The sequence below is a fragment of the Leucoraja erinacea genome, chromosome 12 (genome assembly GCF_028641065.1).
Source record: "Leucoraja erinacea ecotype New England chromosome 12, Leri_hhj_1, whole genome shotgun sequence".
Classification (NCBI taxonomy): domain Eukaryota; kingdom Metazoa; phylum Chordata; class Chondrichthyes; order Rajiformes; family Rajidae; genus Leucoraja; species Leucoraja erinaceus.
Window position 1 is genome coordinate 25,687,333 of NC_073388.1, and position 15,427 is coordinate 25,702,759.

Genomic DNA, 15,427 nt, shown 5'->3' on the forward strand with positions numbered 1-15,427 from the left:
GAATTGTAGTAGCTGATTGATAGTTGGCATCTGCACTAAATGTGCAAATAAAACACTTCATTTCCCAGACTCTGTCCACCTACAAAGCAGCTCTCTAATGTCAACTATATGCAAACACCTTTTAGGTTTTCCACGCAGCTGTACATCTCCTCATTCTCCATGGATGCCAAATGTCTTCCAATATACTCTATTTAGTGATGTCGAATGTTTCTGCCTTTGTACCACAAGGCTAAAGTATTCTAACAGCCCAGGCCTAGTGTTCGCACTATGACCTAAAAGTAAAGTACTGAACAAGTAATGATTCTGGACAAAAGACTATTTATCTATTTTTTTTATTTTTTTGTTAAATTGCATGGATACATATAGATTTGTTCTGCGGTCTTGGCTGCATTTTTCAATTGTAATGATAGCCTTGAACCATTCAAGGAATACAGAAATGTATCCACTTGCATTAACGTACAACAAAGTAATTTATTGTACCCCAGAATGTATAATGGAATAAAACGCTAATGGTTGTGTGCAGTACAGTTTATAACCCCAATGTTCAATAAGAAAGTTGAGACATATACATATTTGGTCACAATACTAACAAGAAGGTCTAGCGCCATAATTTCAAAGTTGCTTATTGCACTAAAAAAAAGCGCACTGGGAATAATTACTTCAGCCATAAAGTATAAAGATTAAAATTAACACTGTACTTAATGATCAGTTTCATCCATTTGAATCAGAGTTTCTTTATGTCCTACAAACATGTTTTGAATGGAACAGACTGATGAGCAGATATTGCTAAAAATGAATGGTCGAAATTATTTCTGGACACAATCAATTAGGATGATTTAATTTTCAGAGAGCACTCTTTAAGTCTTATCGCAATTTTATACATTTTAAAATATATATTTGCAATGTCAATAATCCACAGTTAAATTACAAAATTATTTCAGAACAAAAGGTAATCCATTATTATAAAATATTTCATCCATCACTGGTAATGTTTCTTGTCTTTAGTGTACCTATACTTAAGTATATGTACATGGAAATGAGAACAATCACAAATAAAAGGCTCTTGTGTATTGCTACTAAATCATTGCTGTTCAAGTGAAACTGGCACACTAAGTATAGTGGAAAATGCCTTTCATATAATATACAGGATAAACAAACATCACAATTCAATATGCAGATAAAAAGCACCCACTCATCAACTAGACAGTGGTTTAGCTTGCATTTAATTTATTTTTCAATTTTCATGCTCTATTCTTCATACCAACCACCTTTAAGTCTAATATGCAATTTAATTTAATTCTAATATTAAAAGGTAAAATAGCAAAAATCCTCACACCTTAAGTCTTCAACAATACATTTAAAAAATAAACAGTTTAACACAAACTGATACCGATCCCCCGCAAAATACCACGTTTTGTGGCTAATCAAGGCTAAGAAAGGACACCATAAAATTAAAATGTTGATTAACCTAGGTGGCAAAAAATAGTAAATACTTCCCGATGTATTCAATTAGTCTTCAGTAGGCCGAAAGATGTTCCTAATGAGAATAGATTTCATGGAGTGCTACTCCAGGGTTCAGTCCTTACCTACTGTGAAAATACAAGCAAGAGTACCTTCAATATCAACAAGTTTAAACACGTCCATTGCCTGTAAAAGCTTGCTAAGAAAGAATACACAGTTCATCAGCACTCTTCTGGTAATGCAACAGTTAAGAGTAAATGATATAAAACTCACCTGTTTTCTTATTTACCTTCTTCTATTATTTTCAAAGAAAATAGTCGTTCGTTCTTTACTTGGTGATTTAGGTTTACTGTCTTGTAAAAGGCCCAGAATAGGATAGTCAAGGTATCTGCATTGTAAACAAGGGGTAAAATTATCCTTCAAGAGCCAAAGACCACAATTCACATTTCAAGAGAAAAATACAGAGAAAATGGAAAATAAATTAAAAATTAATATGTATTTTTGGCACATATTTCATGCAACCCTTGTTTGATTAACATTGACACCATTTAAAGATTATTCTGGTTAATTTGTCCATTGACAGGGAAAAGTGTAGTACATTTTCTTGAAACCTTCAACCTTTCAAAGTAAATAAAGGCAGAAGCACAATGTTCTCAGAACCCAAATCATTGCACTGTATACACAAAGTGCAACGTAATGAGTCAGGAACTTCCCTGATTTTATTCGTTCAATTATAACACTAAGTGTGCATGCTATTTTGCAAAACCATCAGACAACTGGAAAAGAGCACAGGTAAATTGCAGCCTTATTTATACATTTAAAAAAAAAACTAGAATATCAATATTTATTTAATCAAATTAAAATGGCCTGCTTTGATTCTGAATGTTTTAAAAGTTGATTTAATCGCCAGAGAATCAATTTAAAGTTTTCTTCATGTTAAAATTCCACTAAGAGCTTTCCTTCATCTTTGTAACTGCCTCCAGTCCTTATGTTTCTTGGATCACTTCCCTACTCTAATTGTAGTATCTTGAAGTTTCCCTCATCGTACCATTGCTGAGATGCAACTTCAAGTAGCTTTGTTATACACTTAAAACACATCAGACAAACTAGACAACTTGGCTCCACTTTCCTACTACTCCTATTAATCTGAGCACAAATAATTCTCCTTTTTTTAACCTCAGCACCACTTCCCTGCATAAACCCAGACCTTTCATTCTCTTAATATCTAAAAATGTATTGATGTTTGTTTTGAAGATACTTTATGAATGAGCCTACTACCCCTCTTGGGTGGAGAATTTATTCATGCACTACATATTAGAATAATAGAAAATAGATGCAGGAGGAGGCCATTCAGCCCTTCGAGCCAACACCGCCATTCATTGTGATCATGGCTGATCGTCCCCAATCAATAACCCGTGCCTGCCTTCTCCCCATATCCCTTGATTCCACTAGCCCCTAGAGCTCTATCTAACTCATAGAAATTTTATCTCGGCTTAGCCCTGAATGTTTTGAGAATCCTATCCATGATTCCAGGTAGCCGGGGTGCAGAAAATATCATTCCCACATCTAACTTATCAGAGGCCCTACCGTTGTACCCCTGCACCCACATCTCAAAAAGCTCCAGACCAGCCATGCTGAGGACAGTCGCCAGCTCTAGGACACCACCTCATACCAACCCCTTGTCCATGACCCGCTGAATGAACACCACACCATCATCTCCCAGACTGTTTCTAATCTCATCACCTCTGGCAATCTTCCCTCCACAGCCTTCAACCTTATTGTACCCCAACCTGCACAACCCACTTCTATCTCCTCCTCCCTAAAATCCACAACTGGCAGACTCCTGCCCCACTGAACGCATATCCACATGGCTTGATTCCATCCTATTCCCACTTGTATAGTCCCTTCGCACCTACATCAGAGACACCTCACACGCTCTTCAACTCTTGAATAATTTTCAATTTCTAGGCCTCCCATCTCTTTATCTTTACCATGGACATCCAGTCCCATTACATTTCCATCCTCCACATGGAAAGTCTTAAGATCTCCCCAATATCTGTGAAATATCCCATGTATGTCTTATTTGAAAGCTCAAGAGAATGTGACATCTTCCAGTGATTTTATTTTATCAAGATTACAATTATATTGCCTTAAACTAGTAACAAATTATGATTGGTATACTTCAGTTTTGGAAAATAATACTGTTGACTTTTTAAAAGGAATGGCTGACAGGCCAGATGTAATCCAATAATTATACACTTTTTAACTAATGTCAATATGCATTACCGCTTTGTGATGATGGTGCGCGTCACATTGTTGGACCCTTGTTGTGAAGATCTGAGTCTCATGATTTCCTAAAAAAAAGGAGATTGTAAATTATGAATAATTCATTTTTGGAATTTCAGCCATAAATCTTTATGCTGGAGAACTCTTAAAATATCATTCAATGTCCAGCAGCGCATATTCCCTTTAGATTGAGAACAGTTATCAAACATTCTTGCCATAGGTTTCCTGCTTTAGGAACCCCATCAGAGAAAAGTAAAATTGTTATGGTTCAGGCATTTGTTTCCTGTCCAAACAATATCTATCTCCTGGTTTCAATTAAGTAATACTGTCCATGCTAGCCTCCAACAGAATTGGAATAACTTCCTCATACATGACAAGAAATGACCATTTCAAGCAAGAGGAAGCCTGGTCATCTCACTGTTTGTCAAAGTCTCCTCGGCAGTATCTTGATTGTGACATTGATCTGAAACTTAACTGAACAGTTGGTCAGAGATTACCACAGAAGATGGAGTGGGCTGAAAGGAGCAGATGATTGATGCGAGAATAGGTTACAAGGAAACTATCCTTAACAATGGCACCCACATAGAGGAGGTAGGTGGATGCCTTGGGTTCTCTAGTAATAGCCCAGAGAGGGTATAGCCCTTTGACTAAAGTTGAAAAATGTCACAACCGTCCAGCTGAGACCTGCTTCAGTATTCTCATTCTCGTGAGCCACTAAATGTGCAGAGATGTATGCACTAATGCTGTCAAACATTCTCTTAATATCACTACACCTATAAGTAGGTTCCAAGGAAGCATTTAATATGTATGGAAGTGCTGACAGTTGCTTTTGTCTGCTGTCTCCCTCTCTAACCTGAGAATGGCCCTCCAAGCTTAAGTGTTTAGGTATGCTTGATCTAACTCAGCAATTATTGCAAAAACAACAAATGCTTAGTAGCTCTCATAAAATTGAAGATAGAGGGGAATTATTAACACTACCCAATGATATCAATAAAAGATTTGCTCAATTTTACCAGAATTTATACACATCCAAATAGACAATAATAAAGTTTCAGAATTCCTGGACATTGTAACCTTCCAAAACTAGAATTGAAGGAACAAGAGGAACTGGGAGCATAAATTACATCTAAGGAAATAGAAGACACAATAAACACACTAAAGAATGGAAAAACACCAGGACCAGACGGATTCAGTAATGAATTTTATAAATGTTTTTACGACATAGTTACACCACGTTTATAGAAAATGTATACATATGCTTTTAAAGAACAAATCTTACCTGAAACACTAGCAGAATCAACGATTACATTAATACTTAAAAAAAGATAAAGATATAGAAGAACCAGGCTCATATAGAGCTATTGCTTTGTTAAATACGGATCAAAAAATATTAGCGAAAACACTAGTTAGAAGACTAAGTAAATAAGTTAGTAAATTAATAAACGAGGATCAAGCGGGATTTATACCTAAGAGACACTCATTTAATAACCTGAGACGTCTGCTTAACATAATGCATTCACACAAACCTCAAGAACAAGAGTTATCTATCATTTCATTGGACGCAGAAAAAGCGTTTGATCAAGTAGAATGGGATTATGTGATTAAAGTATTGCAAAAATTTCAAATGGGAGAGAACTTCATCGCATGGATTAAATTATTATATAACAAACCTACGGCTAGAATATTAACTAATAATATACTATCTACGAAATTCCAATTATCAAGGGGCAATAGACAAGGATGTTCATTATCACCGCTGTTATTTGCTCTGGTAATTGAACCTTTAGCTGAAAAAATCAGATAACATAATATCTTTATATGCAGACGATGTACTACTGTACATCACAAAACCGCAAATCAGTATACCAAACATATTAAATCTAATTGCAGACTTTGGATCTTTCTCAGTATACAGAATAAACTGGAACAAAAGTGAAATTATGTCGATAAAACCGAAAGACTCAACACATCTCTTAAAATTCCCCTTTAAAATAGCCACAGAAAAATTCAAATATTTGGGATAGAAATTACTAGAAACTATCATGCTATGTTTAATGCCAATTATAATCCCTTACTGAAGAAACTAAATAATCTAATCAAATTCTGGAAAACGCTCCCGATGTCTTTAATAGGTCGAATAAATGCTATAAAAATGATCTTTTTACCACAAATCCTATATTTATTTCAATCAATACCTATATATCTTCCAAAAAAGTTTTTCAAAAAATTGGACAGACATTACAAATTTTGTATGGGATTATAAATCCCACAGAATACAAAGAACACACCTTAGTAAACCAAAAGAGATGGGTGGTCTAGCACTCCCTAACTTTATGTACTATAATTGGGCAGTAAATATTAAAAATATGATTCATATTGTACTGGATTGTAATGGAGAGAGAGGACTGCAGGATTGTAATGGAGAGAGAGGACTGCTCTCCGTGTAATACAGGAGCGACTCTCCTCTCACCAATGAATCTGAATAACAAAAATTACAATAAAAATCCAATTATACATAGCACAATTAGAACTGGGAAACAAATAAAGCAGAATCTAAAATTAAGAAATCTATCTCTTTTAATGCCAATAGTCAATAATCCGTCGTTTAAACCTTTTACTGTAGATAAATCATTTACACAATGGGAAAGAATGGGAATCAAAATGCTCGGAGACTGGTATGAATTTGGAAAATTATTATAATTTCAACAATTACAACTGAAATATAATTTGAGAAATAATCAATATTTTAAATATCTTCAAATCCATGACTATCTGAAAAAATACACAAAAGACTATCATAACATGCCTCCAGACTTACTGGATGAAGCAATGAAGACAAAGGCTGAATCAGCAAACCTAATATCATACTTATACAACACTATTTTAAATATAGAAATACCTACAACTGATGGTATTAGAAGAGACTGGGAACAATAACTAGCTATAAAAATTTCAAAACAGAGCTGGGATAAACACTATATGTGCATAAATGCTCGATCAACGTACGACATACTCTAATTCAATTCAAAACATTACATAGACTATACTATTCAAAAACCAAAATAAATAAACATTTCCCCAATGTCTCACCCATTTGTGATAAATATCAGTCTCAAGAAGCTACCATAGCGCACTCTTTTGTTTTTTGTATAAAAATCCAAAAATTCTGGAACGAAATATTTGAAATCATCACAAAATTATTTTAAAATAAAACTTGTACCAAAAGCATAATGGATTATTTTTGGAATAACGGAAGGTAGCCCCGAACTAAACGCGTTTCAAAAGAACCTACTTAATTACGGGCTAATAATGGGGGAAAAAGCTTATACTCAAATTCTGGGAAAATATACCAACAATACAAATGTGGATTTCAAACATGTTCGAAACATTACACCTGGAAGAGATGAGACTCCTCCTAGCAGGCAAAGCAGACCACTTCCAAAAGACGTGGTCTGCATTTATGGAACTATTACAAGCATAAGGTGCAATAGTAATTTAAAAAATAAATGGTGCCAGGATCTGGTAACGGGGGGTTAAAATATACGGTTGGTATATCCTTTTTTGCGGAGTTTTGTGTTATAATAGAGCGATTGTTTCTCTCTTTTTTTTTTCTTTCTAGGGTCTATTTCCTTTCTTTACTTCCTTCTCTAACTTCTTTTCTAAGGGGCTTTCTTTTCCCAACACTTTCCTGCACCTTCACGACTCTTTTTCACTTTTCTTCTTTTATTTCTTAAAGCTCAAAATATGAAGTGGTACAACAAATGTAATAAGATATATGTGATGTGTATTACTGTACTTTATTGTACTTCTAATAAAAATATTAAAAAATATATATTGAAGGCTGTTTTGTTCATTTAAAAAATGGGTATTAATAATGCCAGAATGTCTCATTATGGAAGGATAGCTAGAGACTGACATTCTATGCTGAATTAAGTGATGCAGATTGACCTTACTGCAGTAATCTACTGACAAATTTAAAATATCTCATTACTCCAGCTTGCTGGACTTTTTTTTGTTTTTATACCATTTATATTTGCTTAACGTTTTAAATATACATTTGCACTCATTTTTACATTCTTGGAAAAGATGACAAATCCATTCTAGATTATAAAAGATCTAACTACACCGTGCATCGACTCCAAAAAGGCCCAACAGAGGATGTACTTCCTGCGGTAGCTGAAAAAACACAATCTGCCACAGGCAATGATTGTCCAATTCTATATGGCCATCAGAGAGTTTGTCCTCACCTTCTCCATCATAGTCTGGTTTGGCTCAGCCACCAAGCACGCCATCCGGAAGCTGCAGCGCATCATTCGATCAGCCGAGAAGGTTGTTGGCTGCAACCTTCCCCCCATCGATGAACTGTACACTGCAAGGGCCAGGAAGAGAGCGGGTAAGATCATCTCTGACCCCTCTCGCCCTGGCCACAAACTCTTTGAATCACTTCCCTCTGGAAGGTGACTCCAGACTGTCAAAGCCACCACAGTCAGACATAAAACAGCTTTTTTCCACGAGCAGTAGCTCTACTCAACAGCCAAAAGCCTGTAGCATCCTTGTGCTCTGGTATTTTTTTTCCCATTCTTCACGTTTAAATTATAATATTTTATTTTTAATTGTCTACTATATACCATGTTGTTATTTGCGAGCAAAGCACAAAGGCAAATTACTTGTATGTATACATAATTGGCTAATAAAATGTATTCAATTCAATTCAATCTAGTTTAGTTTAAAGATACAGTGTGGAGACAGACCTTTTGGCCCACCGAGTCCTCACCAACCAATAATCACCCGTACACCAGTTATGTGTTATCCCACGTTCACATTCTACACACTAGGGGCAAATTAAAGAAGCCAATTAACCTACAAACCTGCACGTTTGGAATGTGGGAGGAAACCGGATCACCTGGAGAAAACCCACATGATTACAAGGAGAACGTACAAACTCAACAAAGGTTGCACTCAAGGTCAGGATCGATCCGGGGTCTCTGGCACTATGAGGCAGCAGATCTATTGCTATGTCACTGTGCTGCCCCACTTGTTGATAGGCAAGGTTACAATCAGCACTGGTTACTGAATGCTGCCTGAAATTATATCCATAGGCTGTAAAGTAGCACTAATTCATGAATTAGAAACATGCAGCATCAAGACAGCTTCCTGCCGCAGGGTATAGTCAGGTTTATGTGTGTAATGTCTATAGGTTTTTACTGAGGTATTTGACTCCCAGCAAGTAGTGATTAAATTATATTATATTTATAAATAACCAACTCTTTTTATCTTCAATTATAGGCTACAAATGTGCCTGCTTACCAAAATTATTTGTCATTGACAGCAGTATTTCTTTTCAACCAGTGAAAGCAGGCACGCCACCCCAACAGCCTCTATTTGTTACAGACCTTTTCTTTCTTTTCAGTTGCAGCTAGATTATCATCAGGGATGGAGCTCAAATAAGAGTAATATTTCCGAAGCGAAGTTATAATAGGCTGAATTACACTATTATGTTAAAGTCCTGAAGGTACCATCAGTTGGCAAGTTATCAACAGAAGTGCTTCATATCTGGTTGCAAACCTAGACGTGCCTGTAAGATAATCTAAAATTGACATGACTGGACCATGAGCTCAGGGAATGCAGCATAACTGAACGCCATGTTCTTAGTTTGCTGGGTCAAAGCGTAATAGACCACAATGCTTCAACAGGTAGAAAGCACTATGCATTAATCATCACAGTAGTTTAATACAATTCCCTATAAACAGTGTAGGTATGTTACAATACTTACCTTCAGCGGCGCTGCAATTCTGCCACTGGCCGTGTGCGCGATTTTGGCGCGTTTGAGGGGGGGGGGGGGGGGGGTTAAAACGCGGTTTTCACTACCTGGTCCTGTATTATATTTTGTTGGAGTGCAGGTTTTGGCTGAGGAATCGTTCCAACGGCCCTTTTTAAAAAAAAATTAATTCGCCTGACAAGTTATTCACTGGAGTGATTTTAAAATCAGCTTCTGAAGTCGTCAATGCCGACAACGGGGCCGGATTTTACGTAGGGGACAGGTAAAAGATAGTAGATTATTTTTATGTATAAAAGTGTTTCTTAATTCATGTATTTAATTCACATTTAATTTTAAGCAGCGAAACGGTGATTTTGTCCCCCGAACGAACCGACAGTGTATTTACAACCGCAACATTACAATTGATAGCGTTCCAGAAAAACCCATTCGCAAGCTGATTTAAATGGCCATTAATTTACAGGTATTAAACATTAAATTCCTTCCATTTGGCCTATAAACCCATGACAATGAGATTTAAAAATTATGTTATATTTGTGAATTCTTGTGTGAATGTTATTTGGACACTTAGGCTATTTAAAAATGTTAATCTATTCTTAAGAAATGGATAGATGTTTAGATCTAGTAATTGAATTTTGTAATTAGCTACAATTGGGTAACTAACTAATTATATGCTTTCATTTCAAGTTATCTAAGTAAGATTGTTTCATATTTGTTTCAGAATGCTTCAATCTATAATTGAAAATTTATTTTAATTTTTAAGAAAGTTATGGGCTTTTGTGTTAAGTCAATGAAAAAGCAATAGGGAACAAGATGCTAATTTCCGAGTATGAAAATGGCCATAAGTTTTTTAATACTGAAGATATGAAAGTGAATTTGGTGTCAAATTAAACTTCTTTTTATGCTTTATCTGGTGGGATAAATTACAGACTTGATTTTAAAAATCTCAAAATTTTGTAACATTGCTAAACAGTGGCAGAACTGGCATGGTGTTTGGGTTGAGATGGCGTATGATACACAATTTGGGGCCATTAGATACTATTGAAATATCCCAAAAATACAACAATAATTTACAAACCTGGAGGGGAAAGTATTCATATAATTTAAGACGCATAATATAATTTTGTACAAGTTCTACAAAAATAATCATAACCCACGTCATATTTTCAGACAAAATCCAAGAGAAAATAATTTACAGATATTACATCACTGTTGGATTTCTCCAGATGTTGCTGCTAAAACCACAAGGGAGATCAAGAAAAAGCAGCAGAAATGCCATACCACTGAAAGCAAAAACTACAAAGATAGCAAGGAAATCAAGAACAAAGCCTTGGAATGAGGCAGAATAAGCTGAAATGTCACATCTGCGTTTGGCCAATTTACAGATCAGCTGCAATCTATTTGAGATATAAGCAGAGTAAGTTGCAACAAAATACTGCAGTTGCTGGAAATCTGGAATGTAGAATAGAAAATACTGGAAGCAACTCAATTAATCGGGCAGCATCTATAGAGTGAGAAGCAGAATTAATGTTTCAGCTCGATAACCTTTTAATCAAAACTTGCAGTTCCAGTTGAATAACTCTACAGGGTAAAACTTGTCACACGTTAGAATTTACAGTTTATTAAAACTAAAGTTGTTAGCAAAGCCTGGACTTCATTGAATTTCCTTTATTGTCATTCAAACAAAAAGAAATTTCATACCATGCAGTCATGACAGCAAAAAGCAACAATTAACACAATTTAATTCCTCACTATGATGGAAGGTAAAAATTCTTATCTCTTCCCTGCTTCTTCTCCCGTGGTCAGGTAGTCAAACTGATGTGTCGAGGTGATCGAGGCTCTTGATGTTGAAGCCCCCCAGAGGGCAATGGTAGTTCCCGCAGACGATTAAGCCGCGCCAGGTGATGAAAGGCCCTGCGACGGGCCGATTCAAACCCCGCGATTCGGGGCGGACGAAGCTGCTGTTGCGGGAGCTCCCGAAAGTCGGTCTCCAACCAGAGGCCTGCGAGCTCCCGATGTTACTGTCCCCAGGGCCCGTGGCCAAAGCCTCCGAAGCTCTGAAGTCGGGTCACAGCAGCAGCAGCGACACCATAGCCTCCGAAGTCAGCCAGCTCCGTGATGGCAAGTCCACAGGCTCTGCGACCGGAGCTCTCAGGTCGATTCCAGTTGGAGGCCGCCAGCTCCACCATGTTAGGCCTCAGCGACAACGGAGACACGACAAGGAAAATATTGCGTTCCAGTTGAAGGAAGAGATTTTAAAAATTTTCCCCCACCCCCCACATATACACAACTAAAAATAAACCAAAACATACCTCTAACAAGACAAATAGAAGACAAAAGAAAAAAAAGACAAATGGACTGCCGGCGAGCCGCTGCTGCTTGGGCAGCGGCACCACTCCGGATGGCAGCAACATGAAATCAGGTTGTTCCAATGTTGCTCAGTCTATTGCCAAGAAACAATTCTTGCTTGGTGGTGATTTTGCACTCTACATGTGGGGAAAAGATGTAGTCAAAACCCATGCTGGCACTGGGTATCTTAGAACACAGCAACTTTAGTCCAAAACCACAATACTGGGCATTGTCCTGCGTCTAATTCTACTGATTCATTTGGATGCTTATGTGACAATGTCAAAGAAATCAGATACAAGCAACGTGATCTTACCTCATTCTTCTGTTGAATAATGGAATCCTTCTCACTCAGATTGTTATTGTATTCCATTATTTTAATTTGCATGCTGCTGCTACTGTCTTGTCCGGATGACATTTCACGTTTCATATTGCTGATTTGGGACTTAAAGAGACCAAGACGTTGTGAGTGTATAAAAATGCATATCCATAGCTCAAATGAACAATATAGCATCCTCTTAAAAACAACATTGCAAAGACACCAGACAGTACCAATTTTTACTCATTATTTTAAAGAACAGTTATAGTGTTATTGTTTCTAAAAGACATACATTTTGTTTTCAAAAATATTTGCTACATTGTGGTTTCACCATGTAGAAATTATAGCTGTGTTTAATCTGTAATTGTTAGAGACATCAGCCAAACCTTAGGCTTACCAAAAACAACTGTTTGGAACATCATTAAGAAAGAGAGCACTGGTGAGCTTACTAATCGCAAAGGAGCTGGCAGGCCAAGGAAGACCTCCACAGCTGATGACAGAAGAATTCTCTCTATAATAAAGAAAACCCCCAACACCTGACCGACAGATCAGAAACACTCTTCAGGAGTCAGGTGTGGATTTGTCAATGACCAATGTCCGCAGAAGACTTAATGAACAGATATATAGAGGCTACACTGCAAGATGCTAACCACTTGTTAGCCGCAAAAATAAAATGGCAGTTTGCCAAGAAGTACTTAAAAGAGCAACCACAGTTCTTGGTAAAGGTCGTGTGGACAGATGAGACGAAGATTAACTTATATCAGAGTGATGGCAAGAGCAACGTATGGAGGAGAGAAGGAACTGCCCAAGATCCGAAGTATTATTAGTAATTCATTCCAGTTTTTTTTCATTTTTGACATTTGTAATTCTTTTTTTTTCTCTTTCTCTCTCTTTCTATCTATATAAAAAAAAACTAGAAGCAGAATCAATCCACAATTAAAAATTTTAATAATGTATGATTGATGTACATGAAAAGTGTTTTACTATAATGTTTGCTTCTAATATTAAAAAAGTAAAATAAAATAAAATTGAACCGCAATACAGAACTGATTATCTTCGGATCAATGGAAGACGGATGTAAGCTGGACTTAGTTTCAAAAATGTCTACTTAATTAGGGCTTAATAACGGCAAAAATAATTATACATATTCTGGAAAAATGCACCCACACCAACGCTCAAAATGTGGATTTCAAACATGTTGGAAATGTTACACCTTGAAGATATGAGATTCCTCCTATCAGGCAAATGAGACCAATTCTTAAAGATTTGGTCTCCATTTATCGACTTATTACAAGCATGTGGTGCAACACAACCTTAGAAATTAATTGTTTGAGAACCGGGGGAGGGGAAGGGTAAAGATACGAAGGAGGCATATCCCTTTCAATTTCTCTTTTTTTTTCTTTTCTCTTTTTCTCTCCTCTATTCTTTTTCTTTTTGCTTATTTCACATCACCTTCTTTTCTTTTTCGAGCTATATAATATTCTCTCTCTATATTTCTTGCTTTTCTTAATCTTTTTTTTCTACTATTAAATTTAAAATAAGTTGTACATGAAATGTAATATATTATTTATGTCTTATATTATTGTACATCACTTCTAATAAAAATATTTCAGCCCCCTGATTTCTATTTTTCACAAAAGGTGGCCATTGTGATCTATGAATTCTACTGGCCTGATGTTATAGTAACTGCAACTTCTCTTTCTCAGATACCTAGTCCAGCCCCACATACCATCAATTGAATTTGACTCCCCCCATCATCCTCTCTGGCAGTGCATTCAAGATCCAAATCATTCATTGTGCAAAATAAAATTCTGATATCACCTTTGGTTCTCCTGCCGATTCTATGACCCCAAGTTCTCCTTCATTCTATGACCCCAAGTTCCTGACCTCCCAGTCAATGGGGGGAAAATGGTCAATATTTAATCTCTACCTGCAAGATTTTAAATAACTCCACTGGATTTCTCTACAACGTTTTCTGTTCTGAGACTAACCACCGCAACCTCTCCATTCTATCGACAGCTCCTTGAAAGAAAGGCTGCATGTAACCTGATTAGTTTCCTGATAACTTTGTAATAATTGGCTATCTATATTTTAATTGGCCTGCAGATTTCCATGACCTTAACATTGATTTTCAAGTAAAGTAACATTTTAATACACCACACACGAACAATGGGAGAATCCGTTTCCATTTTACCTTTTCAATTTTATGACCAATTTACACCCACAGATAGAAGTTCCCTGGCAAGAGCATCGAGGCTAATTTGACAGATCTTCCAACCAACCCAGACACAATCTCCTCTAACCATGTGGTAAGATTTTACAATTTTCAATAGGAGATTACGGCATGAAATTAATTTCCTTACCCTCAAAACATTGATTTCCTTGTCCTTTTCTTCACGGAGTTTACTGACCATTTCATAGTAATTGTTTGAAGTGTCAGTGGTAAATGTTGCAGTGGATGGACTCTTCATTAGCTGTAAACAACGAATAATATTGTCAGTGTAAAAACATGGTTGGTAGCATGGATAGTCGTGTGGCATTTTGAAAAATTATCTCAGGTTCGATCTCTAGAGAACATGGTTTTATTAGGTTAGGATCCCTCTTCAGTAAGCTATTATAGATTGGGGGGGGGGGGGGAGAGAGAAAAGATAAGGATAAAAGAGGCATGAAATGTGAAGTTAAGAGGAAACCTAGAGGAATTGGTGGAAAAGGACAAGGGGAAGGGTAAAGGGAGAAATGGGTGTGCATCCTGAAGGAAGGAGCAGGGTTTAGTTACCTAAAATTAAATTCAATGTTTATGCACTTGGTTTGTAAGCTTGCCAAGCAGAATACAGGGCAGCTTTTGTGTGGGATAGTGTGTATGTGGGCTAACTCTGGCAAGGAGTGGGCCCAGGACAGAAAGTCCAGTGAGGGAATTGAGTATAGGAGCAGGGAGGTTCTACTGCAGTTGTACAGGGTCTTGGTGAGACCACACCTGGAGTATTGCGTACAGTTTTGGTCTCAAATCTGAGGAAGGACATTATTGCCATAGAGGGAGTGCAGAGAAGGTTCACCAGACTGATTCCTGGGATGTCAGGACTGTCTTATGAAGAAAGACTGGATAGACTTGGTTTATACTCTCTAGAATTTAGGAGATTGAGAGGGGATCTTATAGAAACTTACAAAACTCTTAAGGGGTTGGACAGGCTAGATGCAGGAAGATTGCTCCCGATGTTGGGGAAGTCCAGGACAAGGGGTCA

At 36.8% G+C, this 15,427-nt stretch overlaps 1 protein-coding gene across 1 annotated transcript in view; it reads right to left on the minus strand.

Moving 5' to 3' along the window:
- Nucleotides 1-316: 316 nt before the first annotated feature.
- Nucleotides 317-15,427, minus strand: part of LOC129702224 (protein POF1B-like) — a 79,436-nt gene continuing 64,325 nt past the window's right edge. Inside the window, exons 12-16 of the mRNA XM_055643879.1 lie at nucleotides 14,552-14,662; nucleotides 12,186-12,314; nucleotides 3,748-3,815; nucleotides 1,735-1,849; nucleotides 317-1,589 (exon numbers count right to left, since the gene is read on the minus strand). Coding sequence (XP_055499854.1) covers nucleotides 1,747-1,849; nucleotides 3,748-3,815; nucleotides 12,186-12,314; nucleotides 14,552-14,662 — 411 coding nt within the window. The 3' untranslated portion in view covers nucleotides 317-1,589; nucleotides 1,735-1,746. The remainder of the gene's footprint in view (nucleotides 1,590-1,734; nucleotides 1,850-3,747; nucleotides 3,816-12,185; nucleotides 12,315-14,551; nucleotides 14,663-15,427) is intronic.